The sequence below is a fragment of the Gigantopelta aegis genome, chromosome 11, assembly GCF_016097555.1.
Source record: "Gigantopelta aegis isolate Gae_Host chromosome 11, Gae_host_genome, whole genome shotgun sequence".
NCBI lineage: Eukaryota > Metazoa > Mollusca > Gastropoda > Neomphalida > Peltospiridae > Gigantopelta > Gigantopelta aegis.
The window spans coordinates 9,186,936-9,212,413 of record NC_054709.1 but is presented as its reverse complement, the minus strand read 5'-3'; the positions used below and the strand labels follow the sequence as shown (position 1 = coordinate 9,212,413).

At 36.0% G+C, this 25,478-nt stretch overlaps 1 protein-coding gene across 1 annotated transcript; it reads right to left on the bottom strand.

The window, feature by feature from the left end:
• Positions 1-1,209: 1,209 nt before the first annotated feature.
• On the bottom strand, positions 1,210-25,207 carry LOC121385233 (enhancer of polycomb homolog 1-like). Its single transcript, XM_041515816.1, has 14 exons — positions 25,042-25,207; positions 21,457-21,613; positions 20,998-21,143; positions 19,293-19,388; positions 18,623-18,730; positions 17,414-17,481; positions 15,976-16,056; positions 14,311-14,596; positions 13,407-13,493; positions 12,249-12,397; positions 11,155-11,265; positions 9,906-10,438; positions 7,728-7,989; positions 1,210-5,410 (listed from the first exon to the last, which is right to left on the bottom strand). The coding sequence occupies exons 1-14, from the start codon at positions 25,192-25,194 to the stop codon at positions 5,335-5,337; spliced, it is 2,313 nt and encodes a 770-aa protein (XP_041371750.1). The 5' UTR covers positions 25,195-25,207; the 3' UTR covers positions 1,210-5,334.
• Positions 25,208-25,478: the final 271 nt, after the last annotated feature.

Genomic DNA, 25,478 nt, shown 5'->3' with positions numbered 1-25,478 from the left:
TTGGTTTTCACTTTTAAAAGAACGCTGCTTCACTTTAAATAATAATAAACACATCAGAGCCATTTGTTATAGTCAAATATTAGTTTTTTGAGACAGCACATCGGCAATAAAAGGAACAAAATTGACTTGAGGATTAAAAAACCTGAAATACATATATATATATAACATTTTCTTTCAGTAGCTAACACTTCAAGATGCGACTAATTATGTAAATGTTTACTTAAATATACAAAGATTAAAGTTTTATGTAACAACATCGTTAAAGTATCATAATTTATTTTATTTTTGATATTCAATTTGAAAAAAAGCACCTTTGCATCACTTTCAGTGTCACATTATGATTTTTTTTTTCAAATCCTCAATACAGCAGTTTCAGAAAATTGGACATAGACATACGATGACGGTATCATGTAACAATTTAAAAATTGAAGTTTTCTTTAACAAAATCGCTAGCAAAAAAAAGCTAAAGTTTGTTTTGTTTAATGACACCACTAGAGCACATTGATTTATTAATCATCGGCATGTGACACACGTTAATTTTGACAGTCATAGAGAAGAAACTCACTACATTTTTCCATTAGTAGCAAGGGATCTTTTATTTATGCACCATCCCACAGACAGGATAGCATATACCACGACCTTTGTTACACGAGACATGGGGCACTGGCTGGAACAAGAAATAACACAATGGGCCCACCGACCGACAGCGTGTCAGGTGTGCATTTTACCACTGGGCTACGTCCCGACCAAAAAATGGTTAGAGCACATTGATCAACACAATTTAACATCCACAGAGAGATGAATCCATATGCAAAATCCACTGTTATACAAAATGATTCAATAGTGAAATTACCTCAAATTAATGCCAGTACGATTACTTAAATAAACGTTACTACATTCTCCCCTCATATTAAAAAAAAACCTATCTTAACACTACAATATCACACTGCCACAGGCCATCATGTCAATATGGTGTGTATGTATCTTATAATGTCATAGCAACAATGGTTTTTCCAATATCTTAGCATTAAGATACCTTTGAAAATCTGTAGCCAGAACTGTTACTTTAGCTGTTAAAATTTTAATGCTGGTTTATAATGTGTCCTCTAGTGCCAGCAATAGATAAATTAACTTCCAGTGATTGCATTTTAACCCGAATCCTCAATTAACATTGTAGGGCTAGCTCAGTGTCAGCAGAAAATTTTGTCTAATTATCTATTACACTTCAAAAAAAAAAAAAAGTTATTTTGTAACAAAATATTAATTTTTATACAAAATTATTTTGCCAAATTAAAATAAAATTTTCCAATTGTTTTCGAAATTGGCAATAGGTGAATTTAGCAAGTGCCAGAGTAAGCATTGAATCATTGGTAATAGGGCAATTCAGAACAGTGATCGCCAATAGGAGCACTTTATACACTCACTCATTTATATAGAATTCAATCATTTCGTCACATTCAATTCAAAATGTACCATAATTCATATCCCATGCTAAGGTGTTTTACAAGTCCAGACATACATACATACATACATACAGACAGACGTGTCTTAACAATATTTTGTTAATAATTTTTGAAACTTTTCTTCTACAACAGCACGCAAAATTATCTCAACCACAGTAACATACAATTACGTTTTCTATCAGGTTAACAGCAAGTTTCACAACTACAACATCATTACGGGTCTCCTTTTCCGTCTTTCCACCATTTGTTTTTAGTGGAGTGCTTTCAGTGTTGTTTTACCATTGAATACTATTAATAGAACAGTAAACAAAGGACACACACAGTAAATGTACATTTTCAAATGTTCACACTGAAATTCACTTCATACACAGCAGAAAGTATTCTTTAAGATTCTTGTTGTCAAATTCTAGTTCAACTCAGTGAATATACATTATAAAAAATTTGAGAAAAAAAACCCCAACAAAAAAAAAACCCACCACAGCTTACGAATTTTGATCACCTTTTACTGGGATTAAAAAACAATCACTGCACCCACACTGTAAACACAAAAAAAGAAAAAAGAAAACAATCCCCCAATACCCCCCCTCCCCCAAAATGTATTCAAGTCACATTTAAAAATAAAATGAGCTAGTTATGGATGTGAAACTAGTCCATGTATGGTTTTTACAATCTTTAATTAGATTTCTTTACCAGCTTTTTCCATGTTCAGGCCTGTGAGAATTGAAAATGTGCGCGACCCATTTATCTGTTACTCAAAGTAAATCAAGGTGACCCATTTCGTTTTTGCCCAACTTGTTATATCCAAGTAAATGGTGCTCCAAATTTTGTGCGAACAAAAAATAGGTTATGCAAAATTAGATTTGCGTGAACAACACGCAAACAGAATGATCGTGCTTGCAATTTTCAAAGGCCTGATGTTAAATGTATCCACTGTAAATAGGAATGTATAATTATTTTAAAAAAAATCTTTATTAAATATATAAAATTCAAATGTATGCTTTTGAAGAATTAAAAATGAGTCAAACTTGCAGAAATCTAACAAAAGACAAGGAATAAATATTTTAAAGCTATTTTGCTATTAAATTCAAACCAACATTTTAATTTGTGTGAATCTATAGGATTACAGGGTCTAATCGACTGTTAAAAATACTGAATATGAACGGAGGCAAACTAATTTGGCACAAAAATGAACTTCTACTTCATAACACGGCAGTCTTCTTTTCTAACCTGTATTAAATCTCCTTTTGCAGGTAGGGCAAAAGTTAACACTTGTCAAAAAAAGAAGACAAAAAAAAGAAAGAAAAGAGATCAGTTAATATATTTGTATTAAATTTGAAAATATCAAACATTTCCACTATTATTAGTTACTAATTTTTTGCTTATTGAATAGTTTTACTTTATACACACCATTACGCATAATTTTGCGATTAAAATAATGAAAAGATAAGTGCAAGCTTATGTTACAAAAAAGAAAATATTTTTTTTTTTTTTTTAAATCACCCACCTGAAAAAGCTCAATTAGTGAGGTTAAAAATGTAAGATTTTTTGTTTTAGTTTTTTTATTGGGAGGAGGGAGGGGGATTACATCTTGTTTAGAATGGGTTTTGTTATTTTACAATTAAATATGACCATTGAAGCCTCTACATGGATTACTTGTTCAAATCGATGTTGAAAGAACCGTGTAGTCATTCTATATTTAAAGGGTTTTTTTTCTTTTCTTATATCACAAATACCGTTTTTGTTTTAATATTAACAAGTGTAAAAGATCACATTACAATATACTAGATGGACTTATGAGCTGTAGTCAGCTGGTGTACATTAAACAATTATACATGTAAACCACTAAACAAAACAATAACAGTACTTTTTGTTCTTTGCAATAACCATCTTAAACATAGTTGCTCTTGGGTGAGGTACTAATGTATACCGACAACATGGGCGACAAATTTGTAAAAAATGTATACAAAATTCTATATTAAGTGTAATAAGAATGTGATTAAGAACTACTTATGTTAACATAGAGTTACATAGTGTTTAGTAAAGAATTTCTGCCAGAACATTTTAGGGTATGTAATAAAAAATCAGATCATAAGTGCCCCAACTAGGTGGTTGTGTGTTTAAATAATTTTTAAAATGGAAAAATTTAAATTGCATTTCTTTCACTATAATCTATCTAAAAAATTATAAAAATATATCCATTATTTTTTTTTTAACATTTTAGGGTACATAATTTTACCCTCTGGCAAAAACACTGCTATCAAAATTTAAAGAAATAATAAAAATAAAAAAGTAATAATAATAGGACCCAAACGAAATACATATGAACTGTGATGCAGTTCGGATTTACTTCCATGTGCACATAAAGATAAAATTAGCGAAATTTGTAAGCTCCACTATGGTGAACTCATACTATAATCAATCTAAAAATTATAAAAATAAATCCATTTATTTCCAAGATTTCTATGGCACATAATTTTACCCTCCGAGGGTTTCTGCCAGAAGGTAAAATTAGTATGGCGCCAATTTTTTTTTTTTTTTTTTTCAAGTTAACCGTGTGATATATTAATTACTCTCATCATTACTGCATGATTTTCTTAACCCTAACCCTTAAACGTAACCCATTTTCTTCTTGAGGGAGGCCCCACATACCCCATGTCGATTGGTTGCATTCAATTCCATAGCATCTAATCCAAAAATTTCACCAACTCTGTATGCTCAGGCAAAAGCACTGCTAGTAAAATGAAAAAATGTGTTTCAATTTTACTTCCATGTGCATGTAAATATAACATTAGTGAAATTTGTAGGCTCCACTATGGTGAAAACGACAAAAAGCAAGATCCTAATAAAAATCAAGGCTCACCCTGTCAACTGCCAAATTGGATCATTCGCTAATTTTCATGCAAAGTGGCTGCATTATTTTGTATTCACTAGTAAAGTTTTCTTTAAAATGAACCACTTTTGAATAATTTTTTAAGATATGAAACTTGGCTCAAATAAACTTATTTCCAATGTAAGCCCTGCCAAGTTGATATATATTCTAACAAACTGTGTGATCAGAAGTTGATGGGCTGGTGCAAATTGATTATACCCGATGACTGACAATGAAATTCTGTCAGCACTCCAGTAATACGTCAGGGCTTCTAGATTATGGTAGCTCCACTCCCATGGCTAGTGATATTCAATGTTGGGCTAGTAAATAACTACTATTGCCATGCCAGACAGCTAGTTAATTTTTTGTGTCAAATGTTTTTAAGCTATATTTCTCACTTTAGACGACATATCCAATTTTGACTATTATTTAGTAAAATTGTATAAACTTAAAGTAGGGCTAATGAATTTTTAATCATGGCTAGTAAATTTTTAAAATCACTGATCCCATGGCTAGTGGATTTTATAAAAATTCTAGAAGCCCCGATACCTTCACCCAAGAACGGCATTGGTAAATTTGTTCCAACACACACAAACACTCACACTCCATAGCCTACTTGTGTTACCAGTAAAAGAATGCACTGCCTTCCTCCACTATTCTAAACAGATGCAACCATAAGAAGCAAACAGTTGCAAACACTAATAATGTATCCACACGGACACCAATTCTATGAGTTTTCCTCAATAGCCTTTGTTCCGTATTTCAATTCATATTTTATCCTAATGGCAAACCGACATGAATAATACATGGTCACCCCCCTCGTCCTTGAGTTCACTCTTCGGCCCGCAGACGACGTGCTGCAAGGACTGGTCGTCCATGGCAACGTGTCGAGGCGCTAATGTGGAATGGTTCGATCACGTGGCTGCTGGAGCTATCACAACGTGCTGTGTAATCATGACCCGACCTTGACCTGAGGTTTTGCACCCGTACCTGGTCAGTCGGTCACGTGACGTCCATTGGAATGATTTTGTTATCTTTGTTGAAACTGTTCACAGAACTAGAATTCTCACAGGTTTGTCTGCAATAAAAGAAAGAACTGTTTTATTTAACAACACACTCAACACATTTTTATTTATGGTTATATGGCGTCAGATATCTGGTTAAGGACCACACAGATATTGAGAGAGGAAACCCGCTGTCGCCAATTCATAGGCTACTCTTTTCGATTAACAGCAAGGGATCTTTTATATGCACCATCCCACAGACAGGATAGTACACACCACGGCCTTTGTTGCACCAGCTGTGGAGCACTGACTGGAACGAGAAATAGCCCAATGGGTCCACCGACAGGGATCGATCCTAAACCGACCGCGCATCAAGCGAACACTGTACCACTGGGCTACGTCCTGCACCTCTGTCTGCAATAAATAACAAAACAATATTAATGGGAGGATTCGTCAAGTATCAACAGTTTTCCCAATGCAGCAAGGCATCATTTATATGCACTTTTCAACAGACAGCAAAGCACATACCACAGACTTTGACCAGTTGTGGTGCACTGGTTGGAACGAGAAAAAATGCAATCAGTTGAATGGATCAACCAAGGTAGTTCGATCCTGCGACACAAGCATCTTAAGCAAGCACTAAACTGAGCTAAATTATGCCCCTGTGAGAAATAATAAAATTTGCAGAAGTTTTTTTTAAATCTCCATTTTTAGGAAGCAAATGAAGAGTTCAGGCGCAAAACGCGATATAAACCATTTTCTTTCTTTTTTAAGTTAAAACCATTTTTTTATGTCAGTAAGGGCTAATCGTAGGCCCGCTGATGTGCTGCAAAACGCTATTGATCATTATGAAATTGTATTAGGTAAATCCCGTTTTTTTCAAAATCAAAACGCGATATACGCCAATTAAAAAACTAACTTTTACTGAAAATGAAAAAAAATTTGTTCCTACTCTTCAAATACACTTGCAACCAATTCTGCCTTCTTCCTGATTAAATTTTTTTTTTTTTAAATTCAACCGAAGGCCATTAGCCATGTTCCCCAAAGATTAAAATTCTACCTCTGTAAACCTATAGATGAAAAGAATGAAATCTCTGCAGTCGGGCTTTTTTTCAGAAAATAAGTTGAGGGTATCCCACAAAATATTTTGTTCAGTATGCACTATGCAAGTCTTAGGAGCTTGTTACACAATTTTAAAATATTAAACAGTAGTTGGTAATCTATTTTCAGTCCACTAGAAATACTACTAATCAAGATTTTGATAACAAAAGTTCCCTGTATCTAATAAAAACAGACCATAAGTGCCCATATATAAGGAGTTTAAAATATTCCCTTACTAAATAGAGAATAATACATGAGTGGCCGTTAGATACCATTTATCTCACGAGCAAAAGCGAGTTTGATATGTTTTTAAACAAGAGATAAATGGTATCTAACGGACATGAATGTATTATTTTATTTCTTACATATCTGCAAAAACCAGGTTTAAAGCAAATTTTAACACCTTTATCGACAAAAAGATATTTACCACCCTCTGCACTTGTAGCTGACTTACGTGTCACAGACACATGATTGCCAGGTTAACTATACGTCACAGTGTTATCAATTTCCACTGTGCTTTTTTTTTATTGGATGTATGGCATTGGTGACCGGGTCATCACCTAGGAGCAACCAGTCGAATGTCTTGAAATTGTTACGTACATGTGTAAACAACTATGTGTTATTAAAAATAACACATGGTGTTCTCACCAACGGGTGTGTAAGAAAATCTATGTAGAAATTATTAAAATATATTCTCTTTTTTTCCAGAATCTTAGGGCAAGTAATTTTACCCTCTGTACGCTATGGAAGAAAGCCTAATAGCATCTAATAAGAAAAACCAAAACCCAGGCTATAGATTTTCAAAGCTATCTTAGCACTACGATATCGTAAAACCATTGTAAGCTATGACGTCACAATGTTGATTGCCATAGCCTAAGGCGGTTTTATGATAGCGCTAAGATAGCTTTAAAAATCTGAGCCCTGGTAATTTTACCCTCCGTACCTTCTGGCAATCTCTAAGGAAGGAAGGAAATGTTTTATTTAATGGCACACTCAATACATTTTATTTAGTTGTATGATGTCAGATATATGGTTAAAAACAACACAGATATTGAGAGAGGAAACCCGCTGTCGCTACTTCATGGGCTACTCTTTTCGATAAATAGCAAGGGATCTTTTATATCACACAGACAGCATAGCACATACCACGGCCTTTGATATGTCAGTCGTGGTGCACTGGCTGGAACGCGAAATGGCCCAATGGGCCCACCTACAGGGATAGATCCCACACAGACTGTGTGCTTTACTACTGGGCTACGTCCCGCCCTTCCCTAAATAAGAAAAACTTACTTGAGAATATCCACGGCAGAAGCTGGTGCGGAGTATTTCAGTATGCTCGTCTTGGGTGAGATGATTTTGTTGTTTGTAGCGATGGTTCGTGTGAGAGGGAGTGTCGTGATGGCAGGACTAGATGACAAAGTGGATGACAGTGAAGATGCTGAAAGAGACGCGACAGGTGCCGGAGATGTCGTCAGTGACGAACACATTGAAATGGGAAAGTTAAGTTGTAAAACATTAGCTGCAGGTGAAGTTGAAAGCCCCGTTGTTTTGTCTGTAAAGAATAAACAAAGGTTGGGTGGGTTTTTTTTATTAACAATACAATGTTAAAAAAAAAAGAAGAAAAAAAGAAAAAAGAAAAAAAACCCCACTAAACAAAACAAACCAAACCTACACCAAAAAACCAGTAAACTAAAACTTACGGACTACCGATTAGCACATATCCCATGTTGAAGACTTATTTCTCAACTCTTCAACAATTTTTGGACATAGCAGGTGAAACAGAAATTCACGTCATAAAACCACACCAAAAATAGCACGTTTTACTTGTTTTAAAAAAGACTATGTACAATATTTCATTTATTATTTATCTCATGCTTCTGTTATAATTTAATTCTGTAATGCGCTGCACTAAAATACATCTTGGAGGTCCTAATTTTTTATACACAAACACTCTCTATCCCACTGTGTTGCCGTACTTCCAGCAGATCATAATTATCCTTAGCAGGCCATATTTCTTTCTGTCACAGAAAAGATTAGTTTTATGTATTTTATGTTAGAGTGGGTTTATATAATAAATGCCCAATAGTTTGTTATATCTGGTAGAGCATGAGCATACTGGGTAATTTGTGAAAACGTCATAACTTTTTATGAGCAGTATATTGAGTTTATTCAGTGGGAAATTAAGCTGCAGGTGAAAAGCATGCAGGCTGTGGAAAAGGTAAATGTCACCCGTCTGTTCATCAGTGCATTTGCCAAGAAGGTTTCCAGCAGGCAAGTCAACTGGGAAATGGCTCTTAGGAGGTATGTGGTTTAGTCTTTTGAACAGATAGTTTGACTATATTTCCCCCCCCCCAAGACTCAAATGCATGGCAATTCAGTTAATTGTAATTTGTTTGTGGTGATTATTAATAGGGTTGTTTATTTGTTTGCATTTAGATATGCATGTAAGTGGTGTTGTATATTAGTGCGTAATTTTACTTTGTTATAGGATAATTGGGTGTGTGTATAGTGTATGTTTTCGGTTGTGTAACTGACCATATTAGAGGGTTAAGCGTAATTTGTGTTGTTGTGTGCCAGGAGTAAATATGGTACAAAACAAGGGGTTACGGTTAATTTGGTTTATTGTGTTACAATAGTTTTTATAAGTGTCAAGACGGGCTTGATAATGAGGTGGTATTGCCATAATTATATTAAGTGAGCCTATTTGTAGACATTTTTGTTTCAGCCTTTGGGTTTGAGCGTGAGCCAGAACCATGAGAGTTATGTGAGCTACGATAGATAGGTTAGCTATGTGAGCTATAACTGGGTGTGAGGGATGACACAGATGTGGCCAGCGGAACTGTAGGAGAACCATCTGCAAGAGATGTCAACAGCCAACCAACCAAGATGTGCTAGTGTCTGCTTGTCATCAAGATACTAATAGTATTCGCAATGACAGTGAATTTCAGATGAGTTTATACTGATACAACTTGAAACTGGTTCAAAATGATTATTTAACTAAGGCTAGAACATTTGACTAGAAGCTAGTTGGCTCAGACTGGTTTACCATGGACATCAGAATACACTTTTTTGGGGGGGGGGGTTTAATTTAAGGTTGGGGTAGTGATGTGTTTGGAGTGATACCATCATTTTGTATATTTGTATTTTGTATATAAATTTGTTAAAATGTTTTGTTGTTTGACTTTTTTCTTGGACAATATGTCTTATTGATAGTCAATCTCTCGTCCATCTGTGACACTCCATGTGTGGTCAACAGTATTGAACATCATGTTTTTGTTTTTTTAGACGAAATGGAAAAGCGCATTTACGCGTTTCCACGTAGCTCTCACATCCCTGCAAGACAAGTATATAGTGATTCACTGACAAGCCGATACAATAAGTTTATTAATTTTGTCACAGTGATGAACAAATTTACACCAGACATTTAACCCTTCAGTACAGCCGCTAGCTAAAATACAATTTACTCACTTCCAGATTTTGGCCCATTTGTTGGTACATGAACCACTTGCGTTGGATTCTGCACCGTGGACTGTATGACCATTGGTGCAGTGGTTGTCGTGGGCAACACTGGTGCCGACACTGGCAGCAACGTAGTTGGTGTGGGAATATTCAATTTTGTTGCACTAATTTTTGATGTTAATGCCGCAACAATTGAACTTGTAGAGGCTGAATTTGATGAAGATGTCAGAGAGTTAGTAGCACCAATATTCACACTTTTAAGCTGAGATGAATTCACGACAGCCGACACGGCAAATTCAGCACTAGCAGAGTCCAACAAAAACTGTGATGATTCTGAAGAAGACATCTCTTCAGTATCGACAGGCATGTCTAGCTCGGACGCCTGCAACCTTTCCTGTTGTTCTCGCTGCATCTGAGCCAGCTGTTCCTGATGAGACTGAAAGCTCTCGAAGTTAAACTCTGAAACTGGAGTGCTCAAAGGTGACGGACAACCGCTGAGTGAGGAAATGTCTGATGGTGGTGTTCTTGGACGAAAGTGAGGACTGAAAGCAAAGCAGTATTTGTTTTAGCACCAGGCCTCTGAAAATCGCGAGTACGCTCGTTTCGTTCACGCAAAACTAATTTAGAGAGAGAGAGACTCCCCCGCAGGATTCTATAATTTTTATAAAATCCACTAGCCATGGGATCAGTAATTAAAGAGTCATAAAAAGGAACCCGCTACATTTTTCCATTAGTAGCAAGAGATCTTTTATATGAACAATCCCGCAGACAGGACAGCACATACCACGGCCTTTGATATACCAGTCGTGGTGCACTGGCTGAATGAGAAATGAAAAGCAGCAAGGCATCCTTCCTATTTATAGGCTTTCAAGTGACAAACAACAAAAAAGTAGGGATAAAAGTAGGATTTCAAGTAGGGATTCTAAGAACAAAAAGTAGGGATTAGTAGTGCTCTTTACTTACCTTTTTGCTGCAAATACATGTTCAATCAATGCATTTAATTAAAACTTTATTATTTCTCAAACTATTTTCACGAAAATATAGGGATAGGACTTTTTCAAGAAAAAGTAGAAGCCTAACAAAAAAGTAGGGAAATATAAGGCCCGCTTGAATGGGCAGCTTAGTACACACCACAGCCTTTCAGTCATTAGCTGTCGAAGATTATTCACAAAAATAAGAGAGAAGTATTACTGCCAGCACAGAGGATAAACGTTCTGATTAATATTATCAAAAGTATTAACAATATCTCAATACTTACATCCTTTTCTCCCTGATATAAGTAACATAGTCTCCGTGTGCTTCTGCGTCTGTCAGATCCAACCGATCTAATGAATCGTCCCACGGCGTGAACCCACGGTCTATTATTACTCTGTAAAATAACATTTATATTTTAATTAATTATTTCACGGTGTGCACCCAAAATCTAATATTATTACTCTGTCAAGCAATATTTATATTTTAATGAATCATTCCACAGCATGAACCTATGTTCTATTATTACCGTATAAAACAATATACAAGTCTGGAAATATGTCACTGGTCAAGCTTTGACAGACACAAACTTAACATTAGCAGTCATTTTGTCCTACAAAAAAGGAAGTATTTCTGTGTTGAAGTTGTCTGAAATGAATGTAGAATTATATTTAGTTAATGTGCGCCCTGCACTAGTGCTGAAGCAGTTTGATGCAGTACGTTTCAAAATGCATATTTTAAAGAGGTAGTGTGATATGAGCATGCTCCGGATTAGCGGTCAGTCTATTTTTCAACAGTATTCTCAGCTTGTGTTGTGGTTCTTACGAATGTCAATTAAGCAATTGAAATTAAATGTGTTTTTATTATTATAAAATTATTTCAGTTTTAAATGTGATTGGAAATTTTGTTTATTTTTTGGTAGTTTTTTTTTAAAGTATATTTAACCAAATGAATTGCATTATTTTATCCATGATTGTAGTTATTTGCCAATTTTATTACTTTTTCTCTTTTTTGGTAAATAATTTGAGTTTGGTTTGAACCCCACCACCAACTAATTTTGTGTGCAATTTATAAAACAATTGAGTCAAAAAAAAAAAATTCCATAGTATAAAAAAAAGGCGTTCTCTGTGGAAAGGAATATAGATGGGTTTCACTACATCATGAATAGATCTACTGGTATAATATAATAGTACAAGATTACTAAAGGACAATAGTAACATTATTTCAACATTTGGTTGACAGGTAGTGTTTCATTTTTGACATGCTCAAGTTGACCGACAAGAGGTAATTTTGACAGGAACCACTAAACATTTTATTTCCAGGCCTGAAAATATATATTTCAATGAATCATTCCATTTTAAACTAAAAATACTGACGTACCTGCCGCCCCGACCGATTCTTCTCCGGCCAAAGCCAACACAGTTTCTTGGTGGAGGTAGTGACATGAGAGAAAACCTATATTTTTTGTCGCCTATACCGCCTTCTTTGGGAGAAGTCCATGCAAAGTTTCCAAGACGATCAAGTAATGGCTGTAAATTAAAAAACAAGCATTCTGAGAGTACTGTTGAACAATACATGTCCCAAATGGCCTAATCCAACAGCATTTTGATGTATCATGTAAGTTTCTAAATCCAGGGATGTGAGACGGGCTGGAACAAAAAAGCTTACTGTGACGGGTGTTCAGGGGCCACTGAAGGATCCCTGAAGGAAAATTGTTGTTTGCAACCCTGGAACTGCCAAAAATTGCAATCAATGCTAACAAATCTAAACTGGTTATAACTTATAGTATACGGCACACATCATAAACTTGAAACCATGAAAACATGCAAATGAACCTAGTGTGGTCAACAGTATTGAACATCATGGGTTTTTTTTTATAGACATGAAAAAGCGAATTTCCGCGTAGCTCTCAAATCCCTGTAAATCTTTAAGATTCTTTACCAAATATTTCTTTTGATCGGATTGGTAAGATCAACCGAGGGCCATATCACTATTTACAGAAAGTCAAGATATATTTTCATTATGTAATAATATACTGCTTATTATATCAAAGGAATTTTTAACCCCACCCCAGCATATTTTATCAAAGTAAGGTACGCATTGTTCGAGATTAAAAATTTTGGCCAGTATCCCAGTTGGATACTAACATTTCAAAATCTGGTATCCCACCTGAGAATTTAGTATTATATGGTATCCCGGTGGGATACTGGGTTCTTGAAGTCTGGTATCCAAAATTAAATTCTGGTATCCCCGGGATATCAGGATACTGTTAATCTCGAACACTGGTATGATATTTGGTCCAAAGACCGAGATAACCTTTACATAATCGTAGTATAAAACAGTAGTCGTGCACTGGTCGATATGAACAACAGTTAAGGATCCACTGAGCAGGATTGATCCTATGACCCTCAAACGAGCAACCTACCGACACACACCCATGCCCAAATGAGGGTTTTCTGTAAATTAATTATCAAAGAATAAGGAAAGAGGACTGAAATTAATAAATAATTCAGTGTTTTTTTTAATCCTGGTACTCACAGTGTAGTAACTGCAGTTTTTCCTTCTCTTAAAGGCATACGGCCCATCCGGATCATTCTCGTCTTCGTGATCAGAAGGAGATAATCCCTGAAATTTAATATTTACCATTAGAAAATATAAAACCTTAGTTCACAAATGTCACACAATGTGGTATATGGAAAGTAAACATTTACTAAATTTTGGGATTTATTTTTAGGATTCCACCTATTATATATAGATATTTTGGGATTGAGCATTAGATCTCAATGTTAAGCTATGGACCCAAAATCTAGGATTTGTTTTAATTTCTTGCTAAATTTCCAGCTGTATAAATAAATGACTGACTGGTATCCATAAGCAACTGTAAACACATTTTTGTTTAACTTCTCTAGAGCACATTAATCATTGGCTATTGGATGTCAAACATTTGACAATTCTGATATGTAGTCATCAGAGGAAACCTGCTGCATTTTTCCTAATGTACCAAGGGATCTTTTATATGCAGACAAGAAAGCACATATAACAGCCTTTGACCAGTTGTGGTGCACTGGTTGAAACGAGAAAAACTTCATCAGTTGAATGGATCCACCGAGATGATTGGATCCTACGATGCAAGCACCTCGAGTGACCGTTTTAAAAAGGAAGGAAATGGTTTATTTAATGACGCACTAAACACATTTTATTTACGGTTATATGGCATCGGACATATGGTTTAGGACCACAAAGAAATCGAGGGAGGAAACCTGCTGCCGCCACTTCATGGGCTATACTTTTCGATTAGCAGCAAGGTATCTTTTATATGCACCATCCCATAGACAGAATAGCACATACCACGGCCTTTGATGTACCAGTTGTGGTGCACTGGCTGGAGTGAGACAGTTTTAAAAACTGATTTGCCATATATTTTAAAACATGCTCAACTTACTGGAGACATGATGTCGTCGTCCGAGCTATCGATATCCTGATGGAGAATGTCCACTTCGTAGTGTGGTGCTGGTATGTGATGCTGTATGTCATGATGCTGTCGCTGCTGCTGTTTTCGCTTCCTGTACGGACGTTTCTTGCGTACAGTGACCACCTCCTCCCCATTCATGCCTTGAACCCACTCGCCTTGGTGGTTCAGGTAAAACGGTGGAATGAATGATGGATGTTTGTGTCGCTCCTCTTCTGCTTCAGCCAACAGTTTGCCTTCGAAGTCGCCACCTTGGTACCTGGAAAGATGAAAATAACACACATCCTGAGTACTGCTAAAAGAAATACATGTCCCCTAACTGACCAACCAAATTTTCGGATCTACGATGTTCAAGGGCCATAACTAATCACAGTCACTTCGTACCACAGCCATTTTGTACCATAATGCCTGGTCATTTCGTACACTTGTAAAAAATTGTTTTGTATCCTAGTCATTTTATACCAGTAATACTGACCATATCATAAAAACCTTAGTTCAACAAATGTTGGGTTAGTGCACACCCACCTAATCTACTGATTTAATCTTATTTGTCTTAACCTTCCGAGTACTGCAGGCGAGATATCTCACCCGACGTCACGTCAATTGACATACTGTAAACTGTATACAGTGCATTCCCCAATTCATATTTCCCGCCATTTTGCACACAACAATCACCGGAAACAGAAATATAATAAAAGAAAAAAGAATATATGTGAGTAAAAATTATAAACTCAACGTGGTTTTTGTTAAAAATTAATCCAGTAGTCTAAAGGTTAAAGAAAGAAATGTTTTTTAACGACGCACTCAACACATTTACGGTTATATGGCGTCAGACATATGGTTAAGGACCACACAGATTTTGAGAGGAAACCTGCTGTCGCCACTACATGGGCTACTCTTTCCAATTAGCAGCAAGGGATCTTTTATTTGCACTTCCCACAGGCAGGATAGCACACCTACCCATCGAGCCGTGTGGAGCACTCACTCAGGGTTTGGAGTCGGTATCTGGATTAAAAATCCCATGCCTCGACTGGGATCCGAACCCATTACCTACCAGTCTGTAGACTGATGGCCTAACAACGCCGCCACTCCTCAAGGTAGTACAGAACCACAGTGCTAGGGTTTTAGGATGAGGTAACTTAATGGTTATGTAAATATAGTTTATGAACTGATTAATTGGTTACCAAAAAAGAATTCATATGTACCTACTTCCGATTACCTAAGATTGTGTATCACAAATACAAAAAAAAAACAACGTATTTACCCTGCTCAATATCACCAGGGGCATAATTCACAAAGCTCTCTTAGGCTCTGCTAGACAACAAAGCATCCTCTTTGCAAGTCTTTTAGCATTGCACTGTGAGATGGCAAAGTTGCGAGACTTTAGTGAATTAGGCCCCAGGTCCCTGAAAATTGCGAGAATGGTCGTTTCGTTCTCAATGTTGCTCGCGCAAATCTAATTTTGCACAACCTATTTCTTGTTCGTGCAAAATTCCGAGCATCATTTACATGGATATAACAGGTTATGCAAAAAGGAAATGGGTTACATAGATTTATTTCTGCTGAACCGATAAATGGGTAAGGCAGATTTTCAGAGGCCTGTATCACCAATACAGAACTACCAGTGAGTAAGTTTACCTTTTTTCCAAAATCTCTATCGTAAGCTGCAACAGTTCCTTCTTAGACTTCTCCCTTCTCTTTATTACTTCAAGCAGGGTTCTAGAAAGAACACAATACAAAAACATACAAACAAATATAATTTCAGGAATGTTTAAATGAGACACTTTAAAATAAATGTTGGTTTCATTGAACACTGAAAGGTATTGACAATGGCATTACATACATACTTTTCTGGGTTTTTATCATCTTCCAAATCAGGCAAGCATTTCTGAAACATATAGACTGCTATTTCTATGGCTTCTCGTGAGGTGCCACATATTTTAAAATAGATACTAAAACACCACACCAGGGCTTACAGAATATGGTAGCCTGAGAGAGAGAGAGAGAGAGAGAGAGAGAGAGAGAGAGAGAGAGAGAGAGAGAGAGAGAGAGAGAGAGAGAGAGAGAGAGAGAGAATTGTTGTTTTTATTACTTTCTAGTATTTATGGTACAAATTTACAGTACATACAGGAATAGGGCTAATAGATTTTTAACTTTTAGATCAAATTAAGTTTACTTAAAAATAAACTTATTTAAAAAAGCTAGAAAATAATATCCCTGAAAATAGGCAGGCTGCAACTTCCGCAGAAAACGACTCTTATAATCTACTAATAATAGTTTAAACTTTGTTTTGTTTAATGAGACCACTAGAGCACATTGCATTATTATTAGCTACTGGAAAGAAAGAAAGAAAGAAATGTTTTATTTAACGACATACTCGACACATTTTATTTAGTTATATGGCGTCAGATATATGGTTACGGACCAAACAGATTTTGAGAGGAAACCTGCTGTCGCCACTTCATGGGCTACTCTTTCCGATTAGCAGCAAGGGATCTTTTATTTGCGCTTCCCACAGGCAGGATAGCACAAACCATGGCCTTTGTTGAACTAGTTACGGATCACTGGTCGGTACAAGTGGTTTACACCTACCCATTGAGCCTTGCGGTGCACTCACTCAGGGTTTGGAGTCGGTATCTGGATTAAAAATCCCATGCCTCGACTGGGATCTGGACCCAGTACCTACCAGCCTGTTAACCGATGGCCTAACCACGACGCCCGTATCGGCCAGTGGATGTCAAACATTTGGTAAATCAGACATAGTCTTAAGAGAGGAAAACCATTAAACTGTTCTATTAGTGCAAGGGATCTTTTATTCACACTATCCCACCCCTGCAATATACTAATGAATTCTGGATAGTTTTTTGTTTTTTTTTAAACTGCCTATGTCTTTTCAAATAATATCTGAACCATTGCTAACATATTTTGGGGTCTAGATTAAACAATGTGTTAATCCACATATAAATATGCCATAGATTAATCTAACAGGCTTATTTTCAGTAACTAAAACTACAAAATTATATTTTACAAGCCAACTGGATAGGGCAGAGTTGGGGAATTCCATTACATCACTTACACAGCTCGACTGAGATCTCTTTTTAGTTTCAGCATCTTCTCATACGACGTCTCATCATTCTTACGATTCTGCAGGGGAAAAAAAAGAAGAAATCATAAAAATATTGAATGTTTGTTACATATTAAAACCCAAATCACTTACATTATGAGCACAGAACAAAAAAGTACATCACCTGTAGTTTACCTTTCAGGACAAACTTATTAATAGTGCTGCAATGGTTTATTTAAGTTTAAAATTAAATTAACAAAAAATTCAACTAAACATTTTATCCCCCCACCCCATGCCTTGTAAAAACATCCATAGGTGCAACTGAAACTAAATTTCATTGTTTAGGGCTGCGTTCAGCCAGCCCGATCGGAAAAATGTCCGCTGGACTGGTTTGTGCACTTCACAGTAAACCAAATGGCCACAGTGTGAATCAATCAAATAGTTCGCGAACGTCAGCTGGCTGAACTTGCCCCAGGACTTTTGTTTGTAGGAAATGGAGCTTGCAAAACGTGACAGTTTTCACTAAAATAGTAATATCTGTGTCTTACGAGACAAAATGTAAGGACACACACCACCCAAACTAAGATTTCTGGCAAAAAGGTACATCACAATTTTCACTAAATTTAGTTTTCAATTGCTTTTGCTTTCATTGTATTCAAATGGAAACACTGGATCTCATATTTAATCATCATGACCAGTAAAAAGAGTCCAGCTTACAAATTTTGGAATTACGAGAAAAACACGAGGGGAATTATGCAAGTTAAGCACTTTTCAAAACAATTTTCCCAATGGCACTTTTCGACAAATTCAAGTCTTTTTAATTACGACCTCTCAAATTCAAGCACTCTTCAAACCTGTATGATTAAAAGTTTGTTTTTTTACGATACAACTGGAGTACATTGATTAATTAATCATCGGCTACTGGATGTCAAATATTTGGTAATTCTGACAATGCAGCAAGGATCTTTAAAATACACTTTACCATAGACAGGAAAGCACATTACCACTGGTTGGAACGAGAAAAAACCCAATCAGTTGAATGGATCCTCATCAAGGTTCTTCGATCCTGTGATGCAAATACCTCAAAAGAGCACTCAATCGACTAAGCTAAATCCTGCCGCTATGACCTCTCAAAATTCAGACTAGTTTTCAAACCTGTATGAATGCCGAACATTATCAAAATGTTTACCTGAATAATCAAGTCAAAACAATTGAACTTACTTTTCTGGTTTGCATCTTTTCTGTTCTCCTCCTGAACGCAACGTAAGGATTATTGGTTGTCGTTCCATCCCGTTTCTCTGTCTTTACAGTTGGTATTAACGTTTGTTGCTAAAACAGGAAAGTACATTTAAGATGAAGTGCAAGGCAAACAAGTAAAAGTAGACAACAATCATAACCCTACCAAAAATGTTTTAAGGTTAACTACACCTACACAATAAAAAATCGAGCATAAAAAAAAAAAAAGAGAGAAAAAAAGTACAGACAATGACAGAAAACCGTTTTGCTAGCTGTAGAAAATAAAAAGCTTGATTATAACTCTTATAAATTGCGAACTGTAAACTGTATTCTAATAAGAAATTTCCCACAAAATCAAGTGGAGATCATATTCTGTTAAAATATTTTTCTTCAATAAATGTTTTTAGGGATGTAAAAGCAAGAGAAGAAAGCCAGCTAGATTATAAAATTTGATATTCCAAATTAACAAAGGCTATTTTCAACATATCTTGCAAAATCTGATGCAAAAATTAAAGCACTTTGGAACAATTTTGATACCCCACTCTCATACATGACAAGGCTTCCCCACTGACAGTACATATATCATTTTTAAGACCACAAACGCATACTTTTCCTGATCTAAACTAAAAGTGTACAAGTTGCAGGTAATATGTACCACTTTGAGTCGTTTGTTGAGCCAATAATCGTAGACCGAAATGATGAGATCATCATCTTCTTTCAACAGCAGCTTCGCTTCTTGTAGTGTAACAACCTGCAAAATCACAACTTAATAGTTCATATACATTTGAAAGAAAGAAATGCTTTATTTAACAATGCACTCAACACATTTTATTTATGGTTATATGGCATCAGACATACGCATAACCTTCTGAGTACTGCAGGCGAGATATCTCGCCCGACATCATGCCAGTTGACATAATGTACATTGTATACAGTACATTCCCCAATTCATATTTCCCGCTGTTTTGCACACGACACTCACCGGAAACAATTTAGTAGCTTCCAGTGTCTTTAAAATTAGATTTTTCAGTGTAAAATGGCTTGAAATTTTGAGTTCAAAAAGTGGTTTTCGGCAAGTATTTTCGCTTGACAACAATGAAGGCACCTCGCGGTCATTTTCAGGGATCGATTGCTGATTGTGACAGCTATTTTGATCGTTTTACCAACAATGTAAATCACGATATATTGCAATATGAATCGTAGTTCGTTTTAAAAAGAAAATTCTGGTCAGGAAGCCACTGTTATTGGGAATAATGGTCATAAATACTGGACTGCCGTAAGTAGACGCGACTTTTTCGATTTTTTGCCTAATTTTAATCAACAATAACCGATCTAAAATAACATAAAATTAGAAAAATACACAAAAAATAATACTTACCGATTCAAATATGAACTTTATTTTATGTATTTATAAAACATTTAAGTGAATATATGTGAGTAAAAATTATAAACTTGTACCCACTCAACATGATTTTTGTAAAAAATTAATCCAGTAGTCTAAAGGTTAAGGACCACACATATTAAGAGAGGAAACCTGCTGTCACCACTTCATGGGCTATTTTTTTCGATAAGCAGCAAGGGATATTTTATATGCACCATTCGACAGACAGGGTAGTACATACCACGGCCTTTGATATACCAGTCGTGGTGCACTGGCTAGAACAACAAATAGCCCAATGGGCCCACCGACTGAGATAGATCCCAACATACATTTTCCACTCCAAAAATGGAGGACTTCAATTTTAAAAACTACTAAAAATAATTAGGGCGAGATCACTCTTTAACAATTAAAGTTAAAGTTTGTTTTGTTTAACAACACCACTAGAGCAAATTGATTTTTTAATCATTGGCTACTGGATGTCAAACATTCGGTAATTCTGACAGTCTTAGAGAGGAAACCCATTATATTCTTCCATTAGTAGAAGGGATCTTTTATGAACACCATCCCACAGACAGGATCGCACATACCACAGCGTGTGACATATCAGTTGTGTTGCACTGGCTGGAACAAGAAATAACCCAATGGACCCATTGACAGGGAAACAGGAAGTAAAATATGGCCTCCTTCTTTTCTTTTTTTCTTAAAATAGCAGGTCAAAAGAATTATGTCTTGCTAAGAAAGAAATATGATCTGCTGGAAATAAGACAGCATGGGGTGAGTGATGATTTGGGATAGCGAGTAAAATATTAGGACCTACGAACTTAAAACAGAATCATGAGCTAAATAGCAGAAGAGATAATCCTACATACTCTACTTCTCTTGAAAATGATCTGCGAGTTTTTAGTTGACATAGCAGGCGAAATTCTAATTCTAAAAATGGACATGTTCGCAGGCCACTATTTCTAGCCCTGAGTTGTACCTGTTGTCCACTTCCTTTCTCTAATCTGTCCATCATCTCTTCAAACTTGAGCGGGGTTATCTCCATCTTCTTAACCTGTTCCTTGAGCCACGAGTCGTCATCACTGTCCATGTCATAGTCCGGTATCTCTTGATCCATTCCAAATGCTAAAACAGTCACAAATTAAATTTTAAAACCTGTGTATTGGGAGTTTAAACTGGGGGGTGGAGGGTACCCAAATGCTAAAATAAATACACAGGGCTTTAGATTGCACCAAAGTTGAGGCAGTAAAGAGTTTGCCCAAACTAAGTATAATAAAGCTAATTAAATAGATCCATTTTCACCATAACACTGAATGTTAAAAAGTAGGTCTACAATATAATTGTGACAGGGATCGATCCCAAACCGAGCACGCACCAAGCGAGCGCTATACCACTGGGCTATGTCCCACCCTCGGTATAATGAAAGTTAAAAACTAACCTTGAATATGGACATACTGCTTCCCAAGTTTGAAGTCCGGTTTATAGTACTGTTGATACTTTTCACGGATATCTTCAACCTCAGGAATCGGTATAACCAATGCCTCAGACGTCCCATACACCTGCTGTGCAGACAGCGCCCTTTGCAGATGATGCTCCTGTTAAATGTATATCAAAATGAAAATAAAACAGAATAGTTCACAAAAAGTTTTCTTTACGTGATTTATAGCAAGTTTTAGCCAAAGTGGACAATTTAACATAGGAAAAAGCTGACAGTTAACTAATGCACATACATTGATTAAGATGTGTAAAACTAATATCAAGGTCTGCAAAACAATACACTATAAGTATAACACCCAAAAAAAAAGGTATTATAATCTTGGGTCCATTTTTGTAAAGTGCTAATTTTGTTCCATTATTAGAATTATTTCAGAATAAATTTGCTAAAAACTAATGACAAAATTGGCATAATTTATCAATATATAGAGGCAGATCTTGGTGTGTGTGTGTGTGCACGTGCAGTGTGCTAATTGTGTTCCAACATTAGAATAATTTTAGAATTTGCCAAAAACGAACTACAAAATTGGCATAATTTACGAGTATATAGAGGCAGATCTTGGTGCGGGTGTGCGAAGGCAACCAGGGGACATGTCCCCTCTTAAATAAATTCAAGTGCCTATTTCTGGCTTTTGATAAAGCTTGCATTGATTTGACCTTTTGACAAGTTTTTCCCATGTCCACCCACAGAAAGAATATTTCCTGAATCCTTCCCTGAGTATATGTGCAATTGGTCAAAGATTAGAGATTGGACAACAAAACTATTCATAGAAACTGTGTCCATCAGCTAAGTTAACCGACGACACAATAATTTGAAGAAAAAAATGAAGAAAAGAATACTGTGACAAGTTCACCATTAAATTAATATGAAAGTTGTTTCACTTTACCACAAATAGTTTGAAACACGATTTCATAGTAATATAATTCAGGCACTGAAATTGGGGCTTTGTTTTTATGATTCTGCCATAAAATGTAAAATGATGCAATTAATATAGATATTTGGGTATTCCATCTCATTATCATTATCTTACGAGTCAAGACGCAAAATTTAGGATCTGTGGCAGCCTGGAATTCTACTAAATTCAGTCTGATAATAGCAACATACAACCCAAAGTAATCGCTAAGAGCGACAGTTCATACATGTGACCTATGGCACAAATCACCTGTAAATCACATGCTACTATCCATGTTTAAGTAATATACCTTTTCTATTACAGGTTTTTAAAATGAAACACAATTTTCTTTCATGCCGAGGCAGGCATAAAAGGTAGACCAATCTGCGAATTTAGCAGGATTTCACGAGTCAACAAACTGCCAAATTTGGGGATGTAAATAGTACAAGCAGATTTTGAGATGGAATGATCCAAAAATAGCTGTAGTACATCATTCTTACAATTTTAGAGCTTGAAAAAAAAAATCTGAAATTTAGAGCATGTACAACTCTGAGCTTGTACTATCAACATCTAGAGGCACTGATTTTCCGTTTCAGATTTTTCCCCCCGTTTCCGTTTCATAATGTTACAAATTCCGGTTTTTTTTCCGTTTCAGTATTAAACAAATTCTGTTTTTGTTTCACTCACACATGCACCGCAATTAATTGCTGGTATAAAATAAATAAATATGCAATGAGGTTTAAATTTAAACACGAATACACCACGACACAGACTTCAGACGTTTTCGGTTTTCTTTACGATATGATCACGCTCACACTATAAACCACTTCCCTTGTATAATTTATTTTGAACAAAGCCTGGCATACAATATGCAATTATTGCATTCCTTTGTGAGATCGGAAATATGGCAATGCCGCAAATGTTAAAAATTAATAAACAAACATAACATAATATATCTTCCACTTGAGTAAATATCGGACAATTTTAGCTCACAATGTTCGGTTTTCCCCGTTAAATAGCCGGGAATAAGCAAAGAAAACATGACTGGTAAAACGTTTAGATACATTTGGCGTAACATACACAAGTACTAGTGTCGTAGCGTAGCACAGGCAGATGTCGGTGTCCATAGTTTCTAGTTCGAAATATAAATTTTAATTAATCAAATGCGCTATTTAAAGTTAAATGTTTTGGAAAAAATCGGGAATTCCGTTTCAGATAGGTATTTCCGCGATTCCGCGATCGCGGAAAATCAGTGCCTTTAAACATCAAGTTGGAAGCTGATCATTTAAAATGAAGTGTCCCCAGCCAACTGGGGAAATACCAACTATCTCAAGCAATGTAGTAATTACTGTGATGTACACACTATACTGTACACCATGCACAGAAGGAACAGTATACATACATACTGAATGCAGAGACTAGAATCCACCAGAATCATAACAAATATGTCAAGTCAAAATATGGGATTTGTAGAAGCATGGAATCATGATAATTGCTTTCAGTGTAAAAAGTTAAAACAGCCAATGAAATTCACCAGTTGCCACTTATTGTAAGAAGCTTGACCGAACTTTTATATCATAAACAAGCTTGGGCTAAAGCTGAACCACAAAATTTAGCAAAATACTTTAAAATGCCAAATAAACATACAGACCCACCAAGAACAATTATTTGGCCAATTTATTATAAAATACATTTGCCAAATGGCATGTGCACTTGGGTTATTTTAAACATGCTAGGTACAGGTTTATAATGATCAATGTAAAAAAAAAAAAAAAAAGTGAAGTTCAGTCCCATGCATAAAAACCCTCATTTTGTATGATGGCCAACAGCAAAGTCACTGTGACCTTATCAGTTTCAGACCAGGTCAAGTAACATTGATCAGACACTAAGAATGGTCTAGAATGGTAGACCATCTTAAATACCAGAATAGAATTACAAAATGTAAATCATCCTGAAGGTGGAGCATATCCTGTGGATGCATTCTGTAAGAAAAAGGCCAGGGTGGGGCAATCTACCACTGTATAAACTCTAAATTATTTATACAATTCTTTCCCCTGTTATATTCATGTAGCAAACTTTCTAATAGTAGCAGTTTGTAAATCATAGAAACATTGTTAATATAAATTATATACATATGATGATCAGCCCAAACCAAACAGGAAGTTAACTACCCAGAATGGGATTTCCCCACTTTTAACAGCAATGTTAATTCAAGATATTAACAAAATCAGGAATATAAAGACATATATTTTATTATTTAGTTTGGTATTTGTGTTCATTACAATATCTTATAAGCAACTGTTTTAATCAAATTTGAACTGTCAATCTTCCACCATCTAGTTTCGACCTAGTTTGTTCATTTGTAGTTTCCCAAAACGGAAAAATGCCGGAAGTCACGTGTTCATCAAGTTTTTTCTGTTTTAGCAATAAAACTTCAATTGGTCCAGTTTTGTTTCAATTTGCAATAGACAATTTCAATTTTGATAGCCAAAAACGCCAGTCAAGTTATTATCCTGCAAATATAATCAAAATCGACGTTGAATTTTTATCCAATGCAAGGTGAGCGAAAAATCCAATATGGCGGCCAAACCCAATATGGTGGACGGGAGAAGTCCCCAGCGGAGGTGGGAACGTACCGTTTCTTCTTCTTTTTCCATCCCAGTCGGCATTTGGGGCACGGATCTGTTGATGGTAGCAAAATCTGGCAGGTCAGGGATTTCATCTGCCCGGAATACTGGCATGGGCTTCGTGGCGTCCAGCGCCCGAGCCCGAAACGACACCTTGCTCATCTTTCCTACCCAGATAGGCTGTGACCTAGTCCGAGCACTTTCTTATGGCAAAAGTGACGGTAGGAGGTCCGAAAATCGGACTCCACCGCCTTAACTATCCAATACACAATCAGTACATGGTTTCAACATCATCAAACTACTGTACTAGTTCTTCCTTAGTTTACACCAAGTCCGCAAAACAAACGTATTCACTACAAATTTCATGTTTCATCATGGCGGACTTGCCAGTCCATGAAGGTATCCCAGGATGCAGTGTAATTAGGTCATGCGCGCGCATATGTTTT

What these genes read in the sequence shown, in the direction of transcription:
- LOC121385233 (XM_041515816.1), bottom strand. Translation starts at nt 25,194, where the DNA reads ATGAGCAAGGTGTCGTTTCGGGCTCGGGCGCTGGACGCCACGAAGCCC. An exon ending in TGGAAAAAGAAGAAGAAACG is followed by an intron (nt 21,614 to 25,041) that starts GTACGTTCCCAC and finishes TACATTTAACAG; the next exon opens with GAGCATCATCTGCAAAGGGC. An exon ending in TCAACAAACGACTCAAAGTG is followed by an intron (nt 18,731 to 19,292) that starts GTACATATTACC and finishes TTCCTGTTTTAG; the next exon opens with CAACAAACGTTAATACCAAC.